The sequence below is a fragment of the Perognathus longimembris genome, chromosome 6, assembly GCF_023159225.1.
Source record: "Perognathus longimembris pacificus isolate PPM17 chromosome 6, ASM2315922v1, whole genome shotgun sequence".
NCBI classification, from domain to species: domain Eukaryota; kingdom Metazoa; phylum Chordata; class Mammalia; order Rodentia; family Heteromyidae; genus Perognathus; species Perognathus longimembris.
In genome coordinates this window covers 2,079,204-2,093,049 of record NC_063166.1, presented here as the reverse complement: position 1 = coordinate 2,093,049, position 13,846 = coordinate 2,079,204, and the positions used below count along the sequence as shown (strand labels likewise).

At 49.9% G+C, this 13,846-nt stretch overlaps 1 protein-coding gene across 1 annotated transcript in view; it reads left to right on the top strand.

Moving 5' to 3' along the window:
- The window catches only part of Tinag (tubulointerstitial nephritis antigen), a 43,208-nt gene that overhangs the window by 12,993 nt on the left and 16,369 nt on the right, over window positions 1–13,846 (top strand). The window contains exons 5-9 of the mRNA XM_048347607.1: window positions 1,397–1,520; window positions 3,201–3,351; window positions 5,060–5,240; window positions 5,497–5,542; window positions 8,346–8,466. Coding sequence (XP_048203564.1) covers window positions 1,397–1,520; window positions 3,201–3,351; window positions 5,060–5,240; window positions 5,497–5,542; window positions 8,346–8,466 — 623 coding nt within the window. The remainder of the gene's footprint in view (window positions 1–1,396; window positions 1,521–3,200; window positions 3,352–5,059; window positions 5,241–5,496; window positions 5,543–8,345; window positions 8,467–13,846) is intronic.

The window sequence follows — 13,846 nt, the reverse complement described above, 5'->3', positions numbered from 1 at the left end:
GCAATCAAGGAAAAGGACTAAGAGCCCGGTTCCCATCGCCCCTCCGCTCTCGGGCCGCACCGGCCGCGTAGCTGGGCAGGTGGCAGCTCACTACCGCACGGAGCCCGGCGGCTTCTCCTCGTCAATTCTGCTTGATTGGCAGAAAAAAGATGTCAGCTCTATCATCTCTTGGAGCCAGACGGCTGTTCCTGAGCTCTGTTATTCCATGTTTATCTTCTCTCGCGAAGGCACTCTTACTTTACGGAAGAGGATGGTATTTATGGAACAATGGGACTTAAATTCTTCTCTGTATTCATTTTGTCAGGTTATTGGATGTCATGAGGCCAATAAAATCACAGAGTAATCCAGGCCTCGTGTCCCAGGGATCCATTTTTATGAGTAGCAATTATTATTTATTTTTTATTAAAAAAAAACTTAAGAAAACCCAGTAGGTGAACATCAGGAATTCATCTGGCCCGGTGGATTGTTAAACATATTTTGAAGAAAAATGTCACTTTGATTATTGTTTCTCTATTGCCTTATCTTATTGAGAAGGATTACCCATTCATACTTTTTAAAGAAAAGCCATAAAAGCAACGGAGGCACATTGGTGTGATCGTTTAACTGGAGGTGCCTGCAGGGGAAAATGTTTTTAAGAGTTGAAATATACATACATACACACACACATCTATCTATCTATCTATCTATATATAGATATAGATATAGATATCTCAGCATCTTTCAAGTGTGGGACCCACATTGGAGTCACTCAGTCCCCCTGAGGTTTAAGGCCATCGGTATGTCTTTGTTGCCCCAACAAGGATGAGATTTTATTTGCTGTGTTATTAAATTGGCCTCTTCCCGTGACTGTGTGCAGCTGACCTTGTGCCTGGCTTTCCGGCCACTCTGGGCGGCTCCCCGTGGCGGCTCCCGGGCTGAGCTCTCGGAGGCTCCGGGCGGCTCCCCGGCTCTCGGAGGCTCTCCGGCAAGCTGAGATGGAATGGTGGAGCGGTGCGAGCAAAGCCTGCGGCCCTCGGCTCCAAGCGTGTTCACCAGAAGCCGATCTACGTGCATCCCTGCGCTATTCCAGTCACCTCCGAGTCTCCAGAACAGAAGGGGTGGAGAGCCGGGTCTCGGGGTCACGGGGTCTCAGGGTGACAGGCTGACAGGAACACTGGCTGAAAAGGATTGCAAATACCCCACGGGCTGTTCTGATGGGTTGGTTTAACACCACGCTTCCGCACAGTGAATTGTCCTTTCTAGCAAGGAGTGAAATAGAAACCCCACCAAAGTATACTGTACTCCAAACCTGGACTCGAGAGGAGGGATGGCCATGCGCAAAGGCGTGGCATCTTCACGTCGGGGCTGCTGGAGTACACACGAGAAAATCTAACCTCTGCGCCTCTCTCTCCCCCAGGCCTCTCTACCTGCCCACACGGATCTTCCAGAGATTTTTATTGCTTCTTATAAGTGGCCTGGATGGACTCATGGCCCGTTGGATCAGAAAAATTGTGCGGCATCTTGGGCGTTTTCCACTGCAAGTAATAAGATCATTTTAATTACATTTGTATACATTCCCCCTCTGACTCTAGAGCCCAAGAGAGAAGCAGCGTCACAGGCAGTTCTAGCATGCGTAGGGACCGTACATAATCCGCGCGTCTCCTTCCAGAACATTCGTAAAGCCATGCTTAGCTACGGGCCGATTGCGAAGGGGAAGTAGAGCTTGAGAAGTGGGTGGTTGTGGTTGAAATGCTTTAAGTCTCATTTTCAATCAAGTATGGATCCTGACTGTGAAGTGACGGGCCCGCGGGGTATACAGGCGAGTGCCAGGTCCCGTGGTGCCCGTCTGTATTCCCTGCCAGCTTCCTAGGGGGTGGAGACCAGGAAGAGCGAAATTCCAAGTGAGCCTGAGCAAAGCGTTCGCAAGACCTCCTCTCCCTCTCTTAGCCGGTGTGGTGGTGAAAACCTACGGCCCCCTCTATAGAAGAAGACGTAGGTAGAATAATTATGGTCTGAGGACAGTCCCAGGCAAAAACACAAGGCCAACTAGACAAAAAAGAGCTGGCCTGCACGATTAAAGCCCTAAATGCCCCGAATAAATAAATGAATGAGAATCAATAGTGACGTAACCCGTTAATGTTAGTCTAAGGGTCTGAATGATATTTCCTTTTTACCTAGGCTAACAAGTCCAATAATTTCAGACCTAGCCCAAGATTTTATCTCCTGAATTGCCACAGTCACATAAAAAACCACAAACAAAAACACAAAGCCATGGATTACTTTGAAGTGAATTATTTTGGAAAAGAAATCACAGTGCACCGACAGGCAATCTTGATGTAAAAGACCCACTTCCACTGACGAAAAAACAATTGATAAAGAAAGACGGTGATTTTATTGTCTTCACGGGAAAGAGAAGGAGATAACGTCTTGGGGTTAGTGTGAGACCAAGCGTTGCAGACGAGACGGTTTTAGGTATTCAGCAAACGCACGTGTCTAATCAGAGTGGCAGGCAGCCCTGCTCTCTCGCTATCTCGTGGCTCAGGACAGCCTGGCAGGAGACCACGGTCGTAGAGCGATGGCACGTGCGGATTTCTAGTTGATCCTTTCCTGAGAAAATGATCTTTTACCTGTCTCTTTCTTGTGAATCACTGTAATTTCTAATGCTCCAGTGCTCAGGGCCAAGTTAGTGCTCAAACGTGTCGAGAGAAAGAATGAACTGACAACGATTTTGATGTTAGGGAATTGTTAAGTGGATGAGTAGAAGGTCTAAAGAGGCTAATGTATATGTGTGTATACATTTGGATACCTAACAGCAACATGCACATGATTAATTATGTAAAACAGAATGTCAGTGGTTACATATTGTTGTATACAGCCCATGCATAGATCTGTACTTATTTATAGCTATGTGATTGCATGTGACCAAATAAAGGTATTAATTAATAATCATTGCAATGGTTAATGATGCTTGTAACTAATAATATACTCACCTCATTGTATAGGAAAAGTGAATTTCATGTCTGAGAGGATAGGATTAAGGTAGTGGTTTTCCATTGTATCGTGAGCATGAAAGAATGCTCTGCAGTTTTCAGGTATGACGTCAGCTAGATCTTCAGCAGCCTGAATTAGCTGAAATTCGGACTCCTGCGTATTTCCCTGCAATGTTAGGAGGGCCCCGGGGGACACCCCTTGTCTGTTAACCAGTGTGCTGTTTGAAACAGGCGTGGCAGCTGACCGCATCGCGATTCACTCCAAAGGTCAGTACACGGCGAACCTGTCCCCCCAGAACCTGATCTCGTGCTGTGCCAAGAACCACCATGGCTGCCACGGCGGGAGCATCGACAGGGCTTGGTGGTTCCTGAGGAAACGTGGGTAAATAGCCGCTTGGCCTCCGCTGCTTCCCTCCTCCCGGGGCTGCCGCAGGTCACAGAATGGAGACAAAGACCCCCCCCCCGCCCCCCACCCCGAATGTGTCCACGCAAAGACAGTGTGGCACGAGGCCTGGACTTCCACTGGAAGCAGAAGGGCCTGGGAATGATTGCTGAATCATGGCGACACGCCTTCTCTTGTTGCTCTGGGGTTCCAGAGAGGAAGGGGGAGAACCGAAGCGGCGTCTCCCCATCCGCCAGCTTCTTCCCCAGCTCCATGGATAGATAACGGCAAGGAAAATCAGATTAGCAACAGGAAGAATAAAATAAAGAAAGACTTCCCAGTTGCCTCCACGAAGCCATGCTGTTGAACGCCCCCCTCCCACGCGCTGTCAGCTGACCGCTGGATTTCCACACTCGCGCAGTATGTCACGAACACCACGTCCCCGTCTGTGCCAGGGCCGGGCTCCTGGGCTAGGGAAAGGGCCGCGGAGCTTCTCTGCCCTGCGGGAGTTCCCCGCGGGTTCTCGGCGCTGGGTCTTCCGCAGAACAGTCAGAGGCTGTAAGAGGTGACAGGCTCACACGCGGACGGGTGGCGTTCACGGCTCTCCCGCACATTCTGCTGATGGAGGGGTTCTGGGAGCTGGCCGGCCCATCTGGTGTGTTCTGGTGTGTGCGCGTGGCTCCTGGCTTGTGTTATTACAACAGCGGCAGCACCGGGGGGCTTGAGGCGATCAGTTACCACGGGGGCGCCCCTGAGTCCCATCGTGCCGTCCCCCTGGGTCCCCATCACAAGATGTACCCCGGGCGATGGCTCCACCGGAGTCTGTTCTCGAATCCGTCCTCCGGGGTTCCATTCCCACGGCCGCCTTTCCACCCCCGAGGCTCCCGTCTGAGGCCACTTGAAGGTCTTAAAAGGCTTGCGTGTTTTGATGCCCTTGTTCCCGTCTTGCCCCCTGCCCGTGTGCCCACACCGAGGTGAAAATGCTTTTCCGGGCTCCCTCGTTCGTGGAGCTCGTGGGCCGCTTTAGCCCCGGACGCCCGGATACGGGAGTCGCTCCGCCCCTCCCCCCCACTCTGTTTAAGAGGATTATGCTCGATTTGGAGGCTGAGAATTTGCTCTTTGCTGTGTTCAGTTTCCCAACCAGATATCAAAACTACTTTTAGTCTACCTTATTAAACTTTAGATTATATGTATTGTAATCTTGACACCCTCCCCTAGGTATCATAGACTACAGACATACAGTCTTTGAAGTGCTACCATGAAAGTATCAACAGCTTACGAACGTGTCAGCACAACTACAACGATTCCAAACGCCGCCTAATTCATCAGACTCCCCCCTTTGTGAATAACCACGTTCATGCATCGTCTTTTTCATATCTGATGCGGCCTCTTCGCATTATTGTTATGCTTAATGCAGGCAGAAGCCGTCCTTTATCACTAATATTGTGGCCGACTTTCTCGGGGGCCACCGTCGCCCCCGGGGAGTTCTCCCGCAAGTGGGGATTGCTTAGTCCAGTAGATGGAGTAAGACGTAGAGTCTCCTACGGGAGGACCGGCAGGTGCCCAGCTTGGGGGCCTCCGTCGGCTGACACTCGAGGTCGCGGGCCCGGTTTCGGGGCGCTCGGGCCGGGCCTGGGAACGGACTGTTCCCCGGCAGCGCGTCCCTGTCCTCGGGGTGACGCGCGTCCTTCCCGCCCGCGCCCCGCAGGCTGGTGTCGCACGCGTGCTACCCGCTGGTGAAGGACCAGCACCCGGGCGCTCAGGCCTGCGCCATGGCCAGCCGGGCGGCCGCGCGGGGCAAGCGCCAGGCCACCAGGCCGTGTCCCAACAGCGTGGAGAAGTCCAACCGCATCTTCCAGTGCTCGCCGGCCTACCGCGTCTCCTCCAACGTGAGTGAGCCCCGCGCGCCCACCGCGCGCGCACACGCACACGCGCACACACGCACACGCACACGCGCACACCCGCACGCACGGCTTGGTGGATGATACTGCCCCTCCCCCCACCACTCAACATGCTCACATCACCTGACCAAGGATCCCCCCCCCAAAACCGCAGCCGGCGGTGCAGCCCCCCAGTACACGCCAAGCGCCCCCCGTGCTCAAGGGCGGTCACCCCGAGAACGCTCATTCCCGGCTCTCATTCCAGGAGACGGAGATAATGAGGGAAATCATGCAGAACGGACCAGTTCAAGGTACGCGCGGACGGACCGTTGCTTGGTTCTAGTCATCCTTTGAATGGGTGCGGCACCGAGCGAGTGCAAATGGAGCGGAATCCAAGGAAGCAAACGGGAGGGTTCAGCAGCTCTAAAACTCGGCGACGTTGTAGGTTTCTCTGACCGATCGCATCTCTAGCTGCCATTTTATTTTAACACAACGGGCTCCCTTATAAATGGAACTCTTACCCAGTAATGACCCGTTTTAAATATTAGTGACAGGTCGGAGGAAAGTTTAAATCTTTCAAAGTGTCCCGTGTGAAATCAAGTGACCACCACAAAGCTCATTCTGTTCATCTGATCACATTTAGGAGTGATAACTAAGATCAGATATGAATTAGGCAAAGCTTAGAAAAATTGAGGATTAATAGAAATAAATTCAATTCTTTTCTCTGCAAAGAGCAAATTAAATAAACTAGTACGAGTCCTTGGTGCCTTGCCACGGGCTTTCAAAGCAGACCAATTGTGTAGATGTGTTATTCAGGGAAAACTGATAATAAAAGATAAAAAGTGACTTGATGCAGATAGACTTTGATTTTTAAGGTAGCATCTCTGATAATGCTTCCTTTTGTTGGTTGAATTATTGAATTTTGTCTTGTACCAACATCATGAAGTCTGATAAATTCACAGGACATTTCCTCTGCCCCTTGAAGTGCATGTGAAACAAAACTTCACAAGGCATCAAATACCAATTCAGCTTTTGAATTCTGAAGGGAACTAAATAGATTATCAGTGAAATCAAATTTAGAATAAGCCACAATAAATTTAAAACATGATACATACTAGAGAAAGTATTGACCAGTTTTTCTTTTTTACTTTTTCCTGAATGTTGATCCAATTTGTACTGGTTCAGTACATAGCCGAAATCATGGATTTTGTCATTGTATTGAAATAGTTTTATTTATCTAGAAATAAAAGCATAGAGTAAAACTTCCCTGAATTTAAATGTAATTGCTGGAACTTTACACAAAATCTGAAACCACTGAGCTAAAGCTTTTGAGTCCTTACACCTGCACAATTTTTTGGGGGGGCGGGGTCATGTCTAATTTCCATCTGTGCTTTATTGAGGGGTATTCATGTGACAGATTTGAAGGAGGGAAGATATTTGACTCAGAGCTGAACTCAAGATGCCAAATGTGACATTCGTTCTTAAATAACTTTTGACAAGTTACTCGGCCCTCTCTGCATTTTGAATCTTTCTCTAACCAATCAAAACCAATTCGAATCCTAATCATTAGAAGCTGGGGATATATTAGCGTTTTACAAATGTCACCTATTGCTTCCAAATGAAAAGAAAAATGCTTCAAAGCAACGACCTAAGGAATACAGCATGACTGGTTCCGCGCCTACTTTTCAAGGATGTATTGAGAAGCTGTGTCCTTGCCAGCCTGGGTCAGGGCTAGGGCAGGAGGGAGCAGGAGCCCTGTGTACCCACCACCCCACCTGTGCTAGAGCTGGGCGTGAGGAACAACGGCGGCTTTCCAAGGGTGAACTTGCACGGTGGCAGTGTGCATGTGGTGGTAACGCACGGAGTTAGATGTTTGTTTTTCATGGTACTTACATCAGAGGTGACTCATAAGAGTTAAAGTGTCCACAGTGGAGAAAATTGACTAGAAACGCCTCCTTGTGTGTTTATGAATGGATAGGATGCGGTTTGACTCTTGCTGCCAGTGCAGTGCGATTATCCACTTATTGTTGTTTGGCCTAAAATACGACACTTCTTTCTCTTGCCTCAGTGCAAAAGAAGGAGCCGGGAATAGAATGTCACACCAATCACACTGTGTACATTCTCCTGAAATCGGTAGGATTAAACAGAAGCGTAGGTGATGGAAAGAGAACAAAGCCGAGATCTTCGCGGAGTAGTTATGTAAAAACTTCTAAGTCCTAGTGGCATGTGTTCTAGAGGAGATAAAGATTTCGCTTCCGTGGGGCTATTTAAGAGCTGCAGAAAAGACATGGACCCGTTACAAAGGAAATAAAAAGTGGAGCATGGAAAAGCTATATTTACCTTTGGAGCCTAAGCTTTTCATTCTAGGATCTGTCAGCTGCAAGTGACGTCTGTTTTCCTGTGTGCAGTAGTTATAAGGTGTCCATGTCAAATCCCAATTAAATAAAACAAACAAAACCCCGACAGACAGCTTCAGGTCTCACTTTCGTGAAGGGGAGGGGAGTGTTCGCCTGGAATGGTTTGGACCGGGCGCTGCATCATCCAGCAGCCGTCCAGGTGAGAGGAGGCAGCGGCTTCCGGAGGCGGTAGAGACCGCAGTGCTGACTTAGCTCGGCAGAGCCGCGGAGCTCAAGTCCCGTCCTAGCCTTCTTCCGCCGAGGGGTGGTTTTGTATTCGAACTCCCAAGTGCAGGCGCGCACTTGGTCACCCAGATTTGACACTGTGACTTTCCACGTGCGTGGGCCGTGAGGGTCATCTTTCTCTGTTACTGACACTGGGATTTTCAGGGCCTGGTGAGGAAGCTCGGGGTTAGCGATGGGGAGCCATCTCTGACCCCACGCCGCAAGGGGCTCCGAGCCCCTCCGTTCCCACTGGAACGGCACAGCCAGGGCATGTGTGCACCTCAGTAATACTAGAAACAGATAAAAGTCGTTTTTATAAGGGGATAAGAAAACGTTAAGTTACGCAGGAGAGGAATTGGGCTGCGCTGCCCCGCCCTCTTTCAGAGTCACGTCCCGGGGTGGGGTTTCCCACGGTGACTTTTCGGGGAGCGTTCCTGAGTGTGAACGCTGAGGTTTTACGCACCGCCCTGTGTCCTCTCGGGTTTTCTTTCAGCCGTGATGCAGGTCCACGAGGACTTCTTCCATTACAAATCGGGGATCTACAGACACGTGGCCAGCTCCCAGGAGGAGGCAAAGTACCGGAAGCTGCGGTCCCACGCCGTGAAGCTCACCGGGTAAGGCGGCCCCTTGAAATCCTGTCGGGAGGCTTCAGAACACTCTTCTGAGCCAAAACTAAAACGAGGACGTCCATGCGTGTAGCCACCAGAAATGTCCTTTGTAGGAGACAGTCTGGCAGAAATTCAAGAGTTGTCCACGTTTTGCCATGAGGGTAGCCCAACCTTCTGGGAGAGATGGCCGAATCCGGCCTCTTGTTTACCTGTGAATGTATGCTAAGAAACGGAGGGCAAAGGAAGCATAGCCCTGGAATAAAGACTACCAGCGGCATAATTAGGGAAAATGTACAGTTCTGAAGTATTGTGATTTTCAGAGGCAATCTTGAGTGGAATTATGAATTGTAGTGATCATAAATATCTATGAGTAAATAAAATTATATATATATATATATAAATATAAAGGGGAGGTTACCCGAAATTCAACCTATGGCGAATCTATAGTCTGAGTATTGCGAAACTCACATTCATCCAATTTAGAAGCCGGATGCAGTCAGATGCAAGGGCAAGAGACAAGTTCCAATGGGTCAGTTTTGCTCGGGAGTGAATAATGCCATGCGGAGCTGGTCCTCGGGAAGACAAGGCAGGCGAGGAGCAGCCGTGCCCCCCCGGTTTTCCGGTGGCTCCCTGCGGCAGCCCCCCCCCCATGCCGCCCTCAGCTGATACACTTCAGAAAAAAGAGCTGCAGATAAAAGATAGAAAAAGATCTCCCAAACATAGGTGTGATTTCAGCAAGGGAAGATAAATCTTTCTCAGATTTTAGAACACACACACACACGCACACACAAACGCACACACACGCACGCACACACACACGATTTATAAGATGGAATGTATTTATGTATGTAAGAGAGAAGGAAAGAAAGCAAAATGAAAGGATATAGGAAAATGATCATGCAGAACTACTTAAAATTTTATGAAAAGGGAAATATTGCTAGTGCTTTCGTTAGCAGTAATATGAAAATGTTTCTCCACATTCTTTAGTCTCTGGATATTTTCTTTTTCTATGCTCATAGATTTACCTGCAGTATATTGATGGCTCAGTACCACCGTGGCTTAAAGGCCTATTGTAGGCCAATTGCTCGTTTTTTGTTTTTTGGGTTTTTTTTAGGTCATAGTGAACACGACGCTAGTTTTAATTTGGAAAAATAAAGGATGCATTGGTTATATTTTTACAGACTTCCTCTATGAGCTAGTCAGAATCTTTGCAGCCATCCTTTGTCATGTATCCTGGCTTCCTGTGCCTTTTTGAAAATTGATTTCTTTCTTGTCAAAGTGCTGTGCAGAGGGGTTACAGTTTCATGCGTAAGGCAGTGAGTCCATCTCTTATCCGACTGGTTACCTCCTCCCCCGTTTCCCTCCCACCTGTGTGCCGTGTTGGACGCATCTCGTCAGCTCTAGATCTGCGCCTGAAGCTGGGGGTGGGGGGTGGGGTGGGCGGTGCAGAGCTGGGAAAGAACGCAGCTCTGTTGATTTCCCCTTCGTGTACGATGACAACCGTCAATCAGGAAGCCCTGTTCTCAATCCCCGTTCTCTTTATTCTCCCACACCCAAGTGATGATCTCGAAACGTGTCCCCTTTCCTCGAAAAATCCCCAGTACCTCCACTTTCTGTCCTTAGATGAAAACTCTGTGTTCTGTTTCACTGCAAAGACTAAAGCAAAGGGAACACCCTTCCTGGCCTTCCGAGTTCGCCTCTCCCCGTGCAGATCGGAGATCTTTCTTCCAGTGTTCACCCAGGCGAACCCTCCCACTCCTGTCTAGATTCCTCTTCCAGCCAAGACCCGCAGGACGCCCAGGTCATTCTCTGTGTTTCTCCTCAGCGATCGCTTGTGTGCTGAGAAGTGTTGAGCAGCTCTGGAGAACAAAACCCTTTGCTCTCTGCTCTGCTCTGTGCCGACTCCTCACCAGGTTTGCCCGTTTGCTTCAGTACTTCGCCAGTTCTCCCCTAGAGTTCTCTCCCCTTCCATTCCTGCTTTCTTCATCACACGCCACCCTCTTCAAAGGTGTCACGGCCTCCGTCTCGGCGAGTCCACGCCGCTCTTCCGTTCTCTCCATCCGGCAAGAACGACGGTGCTGTTGCTGGTTGGGGTTCGGTGCCTCTCCATGTGGACAGGCTCTCCCCTCCCTTCTATTCTCCCTCGTTCTCTGGGAAACTCTTCCTTGTTCTCAGCACTAGAAAAAGATGGCACCAACCAAGTTGTATTTGCAGCCCGGACCTCCGTCCTGAGTGCTGCACACACACAGCCCACGGTCTGTTTAACGTCTCTGCTCAGACGCAGGCGGAACTGCGTTGCCTGATCCCCACTCCCGATTCTCCCCCTCATGCCTGTTGAACAACCTCCGTTCTTCCCGTAGCTGGTGAGTGACAGCGTCCACGTTTCTCGCAGGAGAAGTTGGACTCGCGCTCTGCTCCTCCCCTCACACGGCTGGCTCGTTCAGGCCCCTAGCTCACTCACCGCTGCTCGTTACCGGAGGCTGCTCTCCCAGGTCTTCGTGCCTTTGCCTTTGCCCTCGGACATTCCGTTCCTAGCATCAAATAACCTGGAGGTCTTTGTCAGAACTGGTCCCGCCTTCCACCATTTCCCAGTTCACTCGCAGTAGGAGTCCAGGTTCTTAGAACCGTGCGTGGTCTGGGATCTTCCCACCCTGGCGACCTACTGACCTCGGTGCCTGCTCGCCGCTCCCTGCCCTCCCTACCTTAGGGTCCCGCCCTCCCACCCCACCTCAGCCTTCCACCGACGGCCAGTCCCTTCCTCTCGGGCCTTCTTTGTTCACCATCACCTCCTCAGCGCCCTCAGTTAAATGCACGACTGGCTTCTGCTCGGCCAGTCTTGATCCCGGTCGCCTACTCCATTTCCCTCAACGTTCATGGAACTACCATTCTTTAACGCACTTGGTCATTTCCTGAGTCATTCAGGTCGATTGTGTGTTTTCCGTGTCTGGCACTGGGACCCAGCGCTTACAATGCCTGTGGTGGCGTGTGTAAACTGGCAAATTACTTTGGTAGGATATGTGTATTTTTCACAAGTTTTTAGGGCCTTGGGGCATGGTTTGATGTCCCGAAGCGGTAGATTTTAATGCATTTCCCCCCCCCCCATTTGTGATTCCTGCTTAGGTAATTATGATATTCAGGAAGGAATTCCTCAGTGGATTAGAGAGTAGTCAAATAGCTCATGTAAGGTTAATGCTCATTATCAAGTCGCTTAACATTTCTGGGATGTACCTCACAAATCTATCTTGATAAGTTCTTTGGCGCTCTTGCTGAAAATGATAAAGTTATTAGATTTTCCTCACTTGAACAAATGAATACGGGTGTCTATGCAGTGCTCAGCCGTGAGGCACAGGAGGAGAATTAATAAGTGGTCTCGTTTTAAAGAACTTTAGGGAGCAAGGCAGATACCATTTATAACCAAGTCCAGGTTTAGATACAGCTAGCATAAGGCAACAAGAACACAGCGCAGCGGTGGGTGGATACGGATGTGTAGCTCCTCTCTTTGCTCCTAATTTCACTTCTCTCTCTTCTATTTCTAAAACTTCTGTCCATCCTGATTCTGAGTTCTGTCGTTGCAAAAGCGCTTAACTGAACCAGAACGCCCCGTGTGCTGCTGAAGGCCAGCCTGCTGTCGTGCGCTCGTCACAGAAGAACACATTGCTGATTAGACCTAGAAACTCGGCTTGTGTGAGGGAGGCCGGGTGTAGGGCAGAGGGGTCACCGCGCCAGAGGAGCGTGGAGTCCAGGGGTGACCCTCACTGGTGCTGTGGGGTTCACCCATCCTATATGAGGGGCGTGAAGTCCAGGGGTGACCCTCACTGGTGCTGTGGGGTTCACCCATCCCATAGGAAGGGTGTGGAGTTCAGGGGTGACCCTCACTGGTGCTGTGGGGTTCACCCATACCATATGAGGGGTGTAGAGTCCAGGGGTGACCCTCACTGGTGTGCTGGGGTTCACCCATCCCATAGGAAGGGCGTGGAGTCCAGGGGTGACCCTCACTGGTGCTCTGGGGTTCACCCATCCCATAGGAAGGGCGTGAAGTCCAGGGGTGACCCTCACTGGTGCTCTGGGGTTCACCCATCCCATAGGAAGGGCGTGGAGTCCAGGGGTGACCCTCACTGGTGCTCTGGGGTTCACCCATCCCATAGGAGGGGCGTGGAGTCCAGGGGTGACCCTCACTGCTGCTCTGGGGTTCACCCATGCCATAGGAAGGGCGTGGAGTTCAGGGGTGGCCCTCACTGGTGCTCTGGGGTTCACCCATCCCATATGAGGGGCGTGGAGTCCAGGGGTGACCCTCACTGGTGCTGTGGGGTTCACCCATCCCGTACTACGTGCTCCTCCATGAAGCCTTGTCTGGAGACCGAGGGCCCTGCGCTTTCTTTTTTTTTTTTTTTTTTTGGCCAGTCCTGGGCCTTGGACTCAGGGCCTGAGCACTGTCCCTGGCTTCTTCCTGCTCAAGGCTAGCACTCTGCCACTTGAGCCACAGCGCCGCTTCTGGCCGTTTTCTGTATATGTGGTGCTGGGGAATCGAACCTAGGGCCTCGTGTATCCGAGGCAGGCACTCTTGCCACTAGGCTATATCCCCAGCCCCCTGAGCTTTCTTTTTAAAGCACGTTTATTATTATTATTAAGTGATGCACAGGGGTTACACCCTCATAATCAGGGAATGAGAACATTGAGTTTGGGGGGATGTCAGCCCCCCCCCCCCCCGCAGTTCTGAACACCCCCTCACGGCAAGGCGGGCATCGACAGGGCGGTGCGCGAATCCCTCCTCTCCTCTGCACATCATTCTCCTGACTCAGAATCCGGCTGAGTAGATTCAGCAATTAAAATGTTAGCGAATTAATGGAAATCATTGGGAAAAAGTTGACTTCTTTCATCGCCATTTCTATTTGTGGAGCAGAATTGGACCACCAATAGATAATAAAATAACCTTAAGCATAAACGCCATGCTAAATAAACAGGTGCTAAGTTATGCGGACATGTATTTATTAAGCAAGTATTTCTGTCTACCTGTTTGTCAGCTACTATTTTAGGTGATGTAGATATATTCATGAATAAAATAGACAAAAACCCTGACCCTCATAAAAATTACATTCCACTTATAAATTTTTGCAGGAGTGAAAGTTTGGAAACTATGTGTGTGTGTGTGTGTGTGTGTGTGTGTGTGTGTGTGTGTGTTCGCCTGAAGCGTTGGGTGTCAAAACTGCCAAGATTTTTATTTATAAATATTGAGTGGTTTTTCCAGGGACAAGGAGGCAAACTATTGTGAATACAGCTGGAAGAAAAACAAACATCAATACAATGAAAGAAGAATTTTTCCCGAGTGGGTTGTGAATAATTGCTGCTTTTTAAAAAAAAATTAATTGAGCCCTCTTCACCCAGTGAA